Genomic DNA, 12,188 nt, shown 5'->3' with positions numbered 1-12,188 from the left:
TGTGTGTGTGTGTGTGTGTGTGTGTGTGTGTGTGTGTGTGTGTGTGTACACGCACGCATCCTCTCCTTGGACGTCTCAGATGACCTAGAGCAAGAGAGGAACATGAGGGTGCTCCCGCCCGCCTGCAGCCCTGCCCGGTGTCTGCGCTCCCGCCGCATCTGCCCGCACCCCACGCTGCCCTGCGGGGCGGTCCCTGGCTTGCCTTAGAGCCAGGCCTCGCCATGTGTCCTGTTGGCTTCATTACTGTCACCGGCTTTTTGGATTATGTCCGTGGCTGGCTGGATTTTCCTTTTCTTTTCATTCACTGTTTGGTGATGCGCTCATTTAATTTCTGTTTAAATTTTGTGTGTCTCTCTTTCTCTCTCCTGGCTTGTTCCCTGTCTGTCCACGCTGTTGTGCTGACTGTCTTCGCTGCTCATTCCCTGCTGCCTCTAGCATCCATCAGGTGGCAGCTGCCGACCTGCGGAGAGTGTCTGCTCCCCCGGGCTCCTTCACCACGTGAGTACAAAGCCGGTCCGTTTCTCCATTTTGTCTAGCACCCTCCTGTCCTCCTCAGGGCTGGACTACCCGCCTCCTTTTCCCTCACAGGTCTGCTTCTCAGACAAGGACCCGCCAGCCCTAACTGCCTTCTTTGCCCCTCCGTCATTTGAGATGGAGCTGTCTGGTTCTTTGTGTTCTATCTGTCTCAGTCCTCTAAGGGTTCAGGTGTAGGTTTTTGATGCGTTACTTTAGGGCCCATGATCGCATGGGGTTGTATAAAACTCCATACTAAGCATTGGTTCTTATGGAATGTTAGTAATGGCCGTAGACCATTCCATTACGTGTAACTCAGGGATGAGGTCGAAGGAGGGTGCCTGTTGTCCTTGCTTTGTGAACGGACCCCAAAAATTATGTGTGGAGTTTTGAGTGCATGCACATGCATCCGGGCATTATTTGGGTGGAGAATCCATGATTGTAATAAAAGATGAATGACCGAAAACTATCTCTGAGTCAGCAAAACACGCTTCATCCGTAGTTAATAATTTGTACTTAATGTATTCTATGTTTTTATTTTTTTCTGGTGAAAAAGAATTGCTTTAGCACTTTAGGACTTCGTTTACATAAAAAAGTTGTTGCCTCTGTCTTGCCCTTTCTTTCTCTTCCCGATGCTTAGCTTTTGTTCTGGTTCAGGTACTGGTTCAGGTGCTTGACATTAACTGCTTAACTAATTACTCCCCCAACAGCCCTATGGCACATTTGCTGTTATCTCCAGCCGTGGTCTTGTGGGGAATCTGACGCACAAAGCGGTTCAGTAACTTGCTCAAGGTCACACAGCTAACAAGGGGTAGACTGGGAGGCAAACTCAGATGGCTTGGCTTCAAAGTTCACACCTTTAACAATTTACATTCTGCCACCTTTCACCTATGAGGAACCTATGTATCTCTTAAGCCCTAGTTGAATCATTGGCTTTTCAAGGAATTCTTTGTTGATTCTTTTCGTATTAGTTATGTTCTCACTGGAGTTCACTATTGATACACTTATTATAGTTCTCAAGGTTTAATAGTCTGGTATTAATTACATTAGCTCTATGTGTGTGTGTTGTGCATTAGACTTAGGCTACTTGAGATCAATGACCATATCTTTTTTTTTTTTAAAGATTTTGAGAGAGAGAGAGAATGAGAGAGAGAGCACAAGAGGGGGAAAGGTCAGAGGGAGAAGCAGACTCCCTGCTGAGCAGGGAGCCTGATGTGGGACTCGATCCTGGGACTCCAGGATCATGACCTGAGCCAAAGGCAGTTGCTTCACCAACTGAGCCACCCAGGCACCCAATGACCATATCTTCTTATGGAATTTTTGTGTCCCCCAGCCCTGATCACAGATCTTAACAAAAAGTATTCTGAAACCAAACGGAGTCACTGGTTGGCAGAATGAAGGAATGAAAGATACATGTCTTATTGAATTGTGCAATGTCTATCATCTAGGAATATGCCAAAACGATTCCTGAAGTTCCATCATATAATCCTACTTTCAGTCCTAGTCTCTCAAATACACATTTATTCATTCATTTTTCAAAAACATTACCTTGTACTTGCTCTATGTCCACCATTTTGTGCACAATAGAGAGCTGCCTTCATGGAACTTAAAATTGGCCAGAAAATCAATAGGAAAATAACATTTAATTTTCAATTTGGAGGTTATTCTGGGGGTATATCCTACATTCTACAGAAGGCCTGTTCAGTAAATTGGAGCCCAAGGAATGGCTTTCAGTGATTTTCAGAGGCTATATTGATAGAGTTCAAAGAATCGAGAATACCAACAATAGAGATGCATGTGGAATTTGTCTCATTTCTATCACAGTTTTAGTTGTATAATTTAAACAAGGCTCTTCTTTGTTGGTTCCAGGTGTGTATACTACAATAAGGTAAACTGTCACTGTTGTGATAAGGTGTAACAGGCAGAACACCTAGGTGTGGCCACTTTAAAACTTGAATGTTGATCTAAAATATTTTATATCTATATATGATATATTAAATATTACGTATTATAGATTTTATATTTACATATCTCTGAAATATTTATGTAATAAAACTTATTAGAGTATTTTAATTTTTAATTTTTAAATTATTTATTTTTTTAAAGATTTTATTTGTTTATTTGAGAGTGAGAGAACACAAGCAGTAGGAGAGGCAGAGGGAGAGGGAGAAGCAGGCTCCATGATGTGGGGTTCCACCCCAGGACCCTGGGATCATGACCTGAGCCAAAGGCAGACACTTAACCGACTGAGCCACCCAGGCGCCCCTAAATTAGACTATTTAAAAAAGGAAAACACTGTGAAGGAGCCTGGAGAAAAACCCGAGAACAAGCAGTGTCTTTACATATTACAGCAGTGGTTGAGAGTTTTGACCCCTTCTCATGCTATTTGCTATTTTCAGCAATGTTTAATAATCACATTAATGTTGCTTTGGTCCTCATGAAAGTCAGGACCCCAGTATCTTGGATTCAGCTTGTCTGATTTTTTTTTTTTTTGACTCTTGGTCAACCATTCTCTGCTCAGAAAAATTCTTCTATAGATGATCTCTTCTGGGGAGAAGCCCCTCTTTCTCCTGTTCCTGTAGTAAATGTTGATTTCTTAAAGCAACTTGCACAGTCTTTCTTTCTCTCTAGCTTTCTAAAAACTTTTTTTTTTGGTTGGGAGAAGGTCATGGCAGTAACAATGTAACGTATGGGTTCTTAGGAATTGCAACATACTACTAGTGTCTCTGCACGTGGGAAATTTCATCTTTATACAAAGAATTCTGAAATTTTATTTTTGGTCATATATGACCACATACAAAGCCTGAGTTTTATTGAAAACTATTTAGTGCTTTATCCAATAGAATAAAACTAAACAAATAGAATATTTCACCACAAATCTTGTGCATGTAGCTTAATGGATTATTGGAGCAATACTTCAATTAAAAAATCTTTATAATTAAGTGACTTCATAGTAAAGTCCTCGCTGAAGGGCACCTCTGCACACTGAATTTTATAAATTCATGAATATTATAAATTTTATAAAATCATGAATATTCATTCTAAATGTTCCAACTACCAGCTCCTGTTCAGCTAATGCCAAAAATAACAAAGGTATAAAATTGTAAAATATCTTTCTAGAACTTTTATCCTTCACTAACTGCTTATTAAATTCCAATTTATGCCTGTTCTCCACCAAATGAAATAATGTAAACCATTTATACCTAATTTAGTCAGTTTTTCATCTTTGAAAAAATATTGAGTGCCTTCTTTAAATACCAGGGGTTCTGTGAGATCCTGGAGATACAGAGATTGTAAAGCTAAGGTTTCTGTCCTAGAGAAATGGACATGCCAGGGATAGACCTATTCTGTTACTTGCAATACAGTCACAATGCCATGTGATAAGCATCCAAGTACAGATTCTGGTTGTATTTCCATGTGAATGACTGTTTAAGTATTTATTACATTTGTTTTACTTTTTTTTTAGTATTTAAAATTAACATACAATAATTGACTTTCTTGGTATGCAGTTGGGAGTTTTAAGATGGGTATAGGTTCATATACCCAGCACCCTAATCAGGATACAGAACTGTTCTACCACCCCAGAAATCTGCCTGACCCCTGCATCTCCCATCCCAACCTCTGGCAACCACCAATCACTATAGTTTTGTATTTTTGAGATTGCCACATAAATGGAATCATACAATATGTAACCCTTTCCAACTGACTTCTTTCAACATAACGTCTTTGAGATTTATCAGAGTTGTTGCCTATATCAATCACATGTTCCTTTTTATTACTCAGTAGTATTCTATTGTATGGATGCTTCCATTTATTTACCTATTTACTTGTTGAAGGGCATCTGGGTCATTTTCAGTTTTAGGCAGTTATGAATAGAGCTGCTATCAACATTGATGAACAAGTTTTGTGTAAATATAAATTTTCATTTCTCTAGGTTAAACACCTAGGAAGGGAATTCCTGGGTCATATGGTAAGTGTATGTTTAACTTCATAAGAAATTGACAAACCATTTTCTAGAGTGCAAATTTTGCATTTCTACTAACAGTGTATGAGAGAGAGTTCCATTTGCTCTACATCCCTGCCAGCACTAGGTATTGCCAGCACTTTAAAATTTTAATCGTTGAATCATTCTAATGAGTGTCTTTTCATTATTTGCCATCTATTATATACTACTCGATGAAGCATCTGCCCAAGTCTTTTGCCTATTTTTAAATTGGGCTGTTTGCTTTTTCCTGTTGAGTTTTGAGAGTATCTCATATATTCTGGATCCAAGTCCTTTGTTAGAGATGTGTTTTGCCAATGTTTTTCCCCAGTATATATCTTGTCTTCTCATTCTCTTTACAAAGTCCAAATTATCAAATTTTTCTGTATATGTGTTTTTGGTGTTATATTCAAGAACTTTTGGTTTAATCTCAGGTCATAAATATTTGTTCCTTTGCTTTCTTCTAGCAGTTATAGAGTTTTACATTTTGCATTCAATTCTATGATTTGAGTTAATTTTTGTATAAGATGTGAGGTTTAGGTTAATATTTTGTTTGCATTAGATGTTCAATAGTTCCAGCACCATTTGTTAAAAAGACTATTTTTTCCGTTGAATTGCCTTTACAGACTTATCAAAAATCAATTGGATGTATATTTGGGGGTTTATGGATGGATATATATGGCTGGATAAGTATCGATTTCTACACTCTATTCTTTTCCATTGATCTATGTATTTGTGTCTTTGTCAATGCCATGTTCTTTTGGTTATTGTACTTTTAAATCTTAAAATCTAGCTGTGTTATTTTTTCACTTTATTCTTTATTTTAAAAATTGTGTTGGCTAAAAGAAAAATAATTGTGTTGGCTATTCAAGTTCCTTTACTTTTCCACATAAATTTTAAAATAAGCTTGCCATATCTCCAAAAATTCTACTAGAACTTTGGAATTGTGTTGAATCTATGGATCAACTTGGGGAATGTAGACATCTTTACTATTATGAGACTTCCAATCCATGAATACTTCATTGTCTCTCCATTTATTTATTTTGTGCATCATTGTTTTGTAGTTTTCAACATACAGGTCTTGTACATATCTGTTAGATATGTCTTGGTTTTCAATTTTGGTTGCTGGTATATAAAACTACAATGGATTTTCATGTGTTGACCTTGTATCCTGTGGCCTTACTGAAGTCACTTTTTAGTTCTGGGAGTTTGGTTGCATCCTTGGGATTTTCTAAATAGTCACACTTGTTAACTGTGAGTAGGAGTGGTTTTCTTTCTTCCCAATCCATATGCCTTTTATTTTTTTCTTTTGCCTTATTGCAGTAGCTAGGATTTCTAGTATGATGCTGAATAAAAGTGGTTACAGTGGCTATCCTGGCTTTGCTTCTAATATTAGGGAGAAACCATTCCATTTTTTCACCATGGAGTATGATTGTTAGTTGTAGATTTATTTGTTAAAGTACTTTATTAGGATATCTGGGAAACATTAGGAAGAATTGGAGTTACTTGTCCTCTACACGTTTGTTAGAATTTGCCAACAAATCATCTGGGTTTCAGGGTTTCTTTTTTCCCCTTTTAACCATGTCAATTTCTTTAGGAGTTATAGGACTACTCAGGTTATCTCTTTCTTTGTAGGTGAGTTTCAGTGGGTTTGTTGTTGTTGTTATAGTTTTTTGAAGTTTTTGAGGAGTTGCCCATTTTATTCCAGTTGTTAATATATGTGGAATTATTGGTAGTGTTTCTCATCTTTTTAATGTCTTTGGGGGTCTGCATTCATAGTTCCCTTTTATTCCTATTATTAGTAATTTGGATTTTCTCTCTTTGTCATTCTTAGTAAAGACTTATCCATTTTATTAATTTTTTTTGAAAAATCAGCTTTTGTTTTTATTGATTTTTCACAATTATCTTTCTGATTGCTATTTCATTGATTTATGTCTTTATGTTATTTTTTTTCTGCTTGCTTTGGGCTTATTTTGTACCCACCCCCCCACCCCAGTTCTTTAAAGGAGAAGCTTAATTTTTTTTAAGATTTTATTTATTTATTTGAGAGAGATACATATAGATGTTCAGGGAAGGGCAGAGGGAGAGGGAGAAGAAGACTCCCTGATGAGCAGGGAGCCTGACTTGTGGCTCCAACCCAGGACCCTGGGATCATTGCCTGAGCCGAAGGCAGACACTCAACCGACTGAGCCACCCAGGTGCCCCGAGAAGATTAATTATTTAAGTAGGCAATTGACTCAATTGAGTTCAGGCCACAAGTTATGACTCATCTTCTGAAAGTTGTAGTTACAGTGTTAATTCTATTTTCAAAGTCTTTGCAGTGCTATTCATATCTCTGTCTGGTGTGTATGCACCATCAAGTTACCAATGTGGGATCTGGGTTGTACTATCCTGTAGTTTAGTTCCTAACATCTACTGTACAGGTATTTAGGGCCAGATTCACCCATTTACAGCCTAAAGATGGACCTGAGAGTTCATGAGCATCTTTATGGGGCTGTTTTCCTGCACCCCTCCTTCTCTGTTGTCATCCCAGTCCTTTGCTGTTCCTTAGGGCTCCCTTTCTTGGTCTTTCAGCCAGAAATCTAAGGTTTTAGTTACCTTGCTCTACTGCATATTTCCTGCAACTGTGTTCATGTCCAGGACCAAGCAATGATATGACAGAAAGAAGGGGAATGAAAGCAATGTTGGTTTATCCCATCTTCTTGGGATGACCGCTTCTTTTATCAGAGAGGAGAGCTCTCTTCCATCACAATTCTAAGTCCCTGAAGGCATTTATCATTGCTGCTGTGGGGAATGCTGGGGTGTAAGAAAATGGTAAGGGGAAGATAGATCTGAATTTTTCTGAGCATTCAGAGTCCCTTTCTTTTCCTTAAGCCAGAGCTCAAGGGCTCTCTTAGAGCTTTCTCTACCTGCATTTGATGTTCATTTCAGGCTTTGTGCTTCTCTGGAGTCCACACCAGGGTTTACTGGAGGGAAAAAGAAGAGAGTGCTCACCCCTATTTGACAGTATTTTATATTCTGATCTTCTTCTCTAATCTTCTGCTCTCATTTACTTTTCAGAGTTCTCAAATAGCTGCTTTATGAATCCTGTCCAGACTTCATAACTGCATTCACTGGGGGGAGAAAGAATGGCATGTGCTTACTTACCTTGCCCACAACCAGAAGTTCTCTGCTGCCTTTTAAAAGCAGAGAGCTATGACACCGTATCCGCTACTCTCCCACTGTAGTTTAGTACTATAGCTAAACTCAGCAAAACAAATCTGCAGAGAAACCACTGTATTTTGAACTACAATCAACATATGTTCAATGTAATATGCCATCTTTCACAACTGTTACAACGTAAACATAAACAAGATATTTCCCACTGCTAAGTTGTGCAGATTTGCTTGTTACCTTGGGAAAGGTAGAGTTGGACATGGATCCATGAAAAAGGCATAAACTGTCATGTTTGACTACAAGCTGAATATGATTCAACACTCTAAAATTGGTTTCCATAAATGAAGTCTTCATGGTAAAGGATGAAAGTACATTGATTTTTGTTCCAAGAAGAGAGGGAGTTTTAGTAAGAGAAAGAGAAGTATTTTTGATAGGTCTTTTTTTTTAATGGTTCCATTTTGGGTTGAGTTTAAGAAGTTTACTGTTGAGAAACTATCAGAATCTTCGGTCTTCATGATTGAAGAAAACACAAACTGGTCATAGGTAGTTTAACATTTGTGTGCTGGCCAGCAAAGTAAACTAGCTGATCTTTGGAAGTGCTTTCTAAAAATGCTGTAATTCTACTCTCCAACTAGTCACATCAAATTTTTTGTTTTAACATTTTTACGAATTTGTCGAATGTGCTGTCAAGGGTCTGTTTATTTCGCTTATTTAATATTGGCCCTTTAGTTAGAAAGTAAGACTTGATGTGCTCTATTCGGATCCTTTCTCTTTTCCTTTGTTCTTTATCTATAAACTCCATTTTACTACAAGCTACACTATTTGGGAGTAGCAAAAACATTGCCAAAGTAGAAATTTACATGTATGCCTCTGTAAACTGTGAGAGGTTACCTCTAAAGTGGCCAAGAAGATCCATCATACTTACTTTGCCTGAGAATGAATAAAGCTGATGGTGGCTAACACACAAACCTTCTTGAGAATGGCAGGATGAAAAGCACTCCTGTCGGACCTCTTGAGCCTCCAAAAGACTGCTTCATGTCGGGGGCAGAAATCTGTTCAGATTCTGATTCACAGATTACAATTTTTAGGTCATAGTTTCTAGACCCCCAGATCAATTGCAAGGATACCAAAAGTGCCTAAGCACTCAGGAAATTATAAATATATGTCTTGTTAAGGTTTTCATTGTTATTGTATCTCAGAGTGATTATCTCTGAGTAACAGGATCATGGATAATATTTTCTAGGCTTTCTGTATTTTCTGATTGATTTTAGTAAGCATGCATTACTTCCATAAAGGGAGAAAAGTAGAAGTTCATATTTTTAAAAGGACAGGAGAGAATGGCTATATCCACAGAACAGAAAAAAAATGGCATTTAATGAAGCTCAGAGTCAGATAAGGAAACATCAGAGTTGGCTTCAGGCTGGCTGGAATACAAAACCATTTGTTCACTCAACCACTGAGCAGAGGAAACTGCTAACCCATCTTCTTTCTTTTCTCTTACTCCCAACTCTGGGTTACCGTCCTAGTGATTTTACTTTCCACTGTCCAGTTTCTTGATCTTTAATAATGTCATAATGTCATGCTTTCCTCCCTTCTTATGGCACCCTCTCTCCTGGTTGCATAAAACAGATATACTGAACTGAGAATTCCAAGGAAAAGTAGGTAAGAGTTGCTTGAGCTTCATCTCCTATCACTTTTCAAACTTGAGCCCAGGCTGCAACAGGAATGATGGTGGTTTTCTCCCCTATGCTCTGCAACTTTCCCCCAAGAGTTTCCCCAATCCACCTGAGCTTTTATCCCCATTCAGATGGCCACAGGGGTCTAGGCCCTTAAAGAAAAGGGGTATCAGGAGCAGATGTAGATCTCTCACTGGGGTGTCTTCCTCCTCATTCTGTAGCACTCCCATGGTAACATGCTGCTGTTTTGAGGATCTAGGGGGCGCTCTGCTTTCATTTGTATGACATTAACCAAGTATTAACCTCTTTGCATTTTAGTTTTTCAAATATTAAAAATGAAATGCAGTTGTTCCCCTGGATTTCTATCAGCTCTGAAGTTCTGTTATGCTAAAATTCAGGACATGACCCTAGGGTATATGGAAATCTGCCCCAAAGGGATCTAAGACTTGAAGCAGGCAAGACTTACCATGGGACGTGACAGGGTCATCCTTTATCCTTAGGACTGATCAGGGAAGCCAGGCCCTGTACTGCTTTAGTACATTTAATTGCTGTTTCTCCTCGCTCTCCATAAGAATCCAAGTGGATTTTTTTCATTTAGCCAGAAAGGTAGTATGTGTCTGATATTATGCTAATCAGCACCTTGACTTGTGATCAAATTTCGTATCTCAGTAACTGTTTGTGGTAACAATTGTCATTATTCCCATTCCATAGATGAGAAGACTGAGAATAAGAAATATTAGGAAACTTAACTAAGAGTATATGTCAGAAAGTGATAAAGTTCACACCCAGGGCTTTCTGCTTTGGAGATGGCATTTAAGACCCTAAACGCCGCTGTTGATCTAACCTCTGATCGTTTTCCTGTATGTGTGTTTATTTTCACATATATGATTTATATATTTTATTCAGTCACACTAGATTAACTTCTTCCTTTTTTAAGAAAACTTGGAAATAATAACTTAGAATTCAGTTTTGAGTGTTTCAACTTGTAACTCTTTAGTAGTACAGGTTTGTAGTTCAAGTGTTATTATAAGAAAAATGTCAGAACGACAAACCCCAGTTAAAAATAAGTTCTAGTATAGCTAAAGGACCCGGAGAGTCTTTTGAAACTGTTCATAATGGTGTTTGGTCTGTGAACGTGGCTCCTAAGGAAGGGTCATGCCCACAGCTATGGTGGATGGATGGAGCCTGTGTTCTTCTCTTAGCAAAGGTAAACACAGATGACAGCGTCTGGTACAGTTATGTAAGGCAAAATACATTTAGGACTCCCTCAACATTTAAAATTATATCTCGTTGCTTTTAAAATTTATTTTTGGAGATGAATTATTCATGTCTGCGTAGGTGTAGAAACAGTCTTACACTTACGAGTCAGCACTTCTCGTAGAGTAAAAGGTCACCTCAGAACTGAAGGGAATATTTACTCAGGTGTTGTTGGCTTGAGGTGCAGGGCCTGAGGAGGCGACTGCACAAGTCAGCTTCAGGGGCATGGGGCGAGTTTGTAGGAAGGTTCAGGTACAGTGTGTGCTCCAGGCCCATTGGGCAGGGCAAAGGAGGAAGAAAATTTATGAATTTTTTAAATTTATGAATGTATGAAAATTTATGAATTTCTTTGTTTATTTAATCAAAATAAATTTTAAGAAATCAAAATTTAAAAATGACTTTAGAGGTAATATTAGTTCAATAACACAACTATATATGTATGTATGTATATATATGTGTGTGTATATGTATATATATTATTAACTTTTTAGATTATTCTATGTACCTTGAGTTTTAGGAGAAGTAGAAATTAAGGTCTGAATATCCTAAACAGTAACATCAAGCCAGCAGAGACTTCTAAGCCAGGTAGGAATTTGGGAAAGTAAAAATATGAGATGCCTCTCATTCTTCTATTTATGTGATCTTTTTATAATCAGTAGTTGTAGGACAAAAGTAAAATGTATTTGTTCTAGTGAGTCTCTTGAGTAGGCATCTGTGTAGTTTGGGCTTCCGCAACAAAGTACCACAGACTGACTGGTTTAAACAACAGAAATTTACTTCCCCACAGTCTGGAGGCTGGAGGTCTGAAATCCAGGTGTCGGCAGGGTTGGTTTCTCCTGACGCCTCTGTCCTTGGCTTATAGCTGGTGGTTGTCTTCTGGTGGTCTTCCTTCTGTGTGTGTGTCTGCCCTAATCTCCTTTCATAAGGACACCAGGCAGATTGGATTAGGGTCCACCCATACGACTTCATTTTAACTTCATTCCTCCTTAAAGACCTGTCTTCGAGTACAGGCACATTCTGAAATACTGGGGTTAGGACTTCAGCATATGAATGGGGAGGGGGGTGCACAACCCAGCCCATAACAGCATCATACTAGATAAATTTGACTGAATTTTAGTTTTATTTCTTTTCCTGTCACCAACTGTGTGAAGACTGAACTTTGTGTATATGACTTGTATGTATGGTTTAATTCTTTAAAATCTTTTTTATGAAAAGGTACGAGAAGGGCTAAAGAGTATTGCTCTTTTGTTTATAGCAGAGTGTGGATATTAACTATTTGGGTGCAATAAGGTTGTTGTTGACCTCTCTGGACCCAAATCCAATTTCTGTAAAATAAGGTGGTCAAATAATATGAACTTTAAATTTTTGTTCATATATGAATTTCTAAAGTATTACTGTAATAAAAGCAACTATAGAAATACAGGCTATAAATGAAAGGGAAGGGAGTAATTTTGCTAGTGTTTGTGAACAAAAGATTTATTTACAAATGGACACTCCATGTAGGGAAAAACCCTAAATACTTCTGGAAAGTAGTTATTTATATCTTAGATAAACTGCAATCTATGGTGTTATTAATGGATTTACTGCATTCAAAGAGAAAAAGA

At 38.0% G+C, this 12,188-nt stretch overlaps 1 protein-coding gene across 11 annotated transcripts in view; it reads left to right on the top strand.

Annotated features, from left to right (window-relative positions):
• The window catches only part of DGKI (diacylglycerol kinase iota), a 453,062-nt gene that overhangs the window by 305,381 nt on the left and 135,493 nt on the right, over positions 1–12,188 (top strand). For 8 of the 11 annotated variants that reach the window (XM_073899246.1, XM_073899242.1, XM_073899244.1 and 5 more), the window contains one exon: positions 436–498. The exons of the other annotated variants lie outside the window; for them this stretch is intronic. In XM_073899246.1, the coding sequence (XP_073755347.1) occupies positions 436–498 (63 nt within the window). The remainder of the gene's footprint in view (positions 1–435; positions 499–12,188) is intronic. 11 annotated transcript variants of the gene reach the window in all.

Source organism: Callorhinus ursinus, unplaced genomic scaffold (assembly GCF_003265705.2).
Source record: "Callorhinus ursinus isolate GAN/ISIS: 27379988/994484 unplaced genomic scaffold, GSC_fseal_2.0 scaffold12, whole genome shotgun sequence".
Taxonomy (NCBI): domain Eukaryota; kingdom Metazoa; phylum Chordata; class Mammalia; order Carnivora; family Otariidae; genus Callorhinus; species Callorhinus ursinus.
The sequence above is the reverse complement of the archived record's forward strand: the minus strand, read 5'-3'. Positions and strand labels throughout refer to the sequence as shown.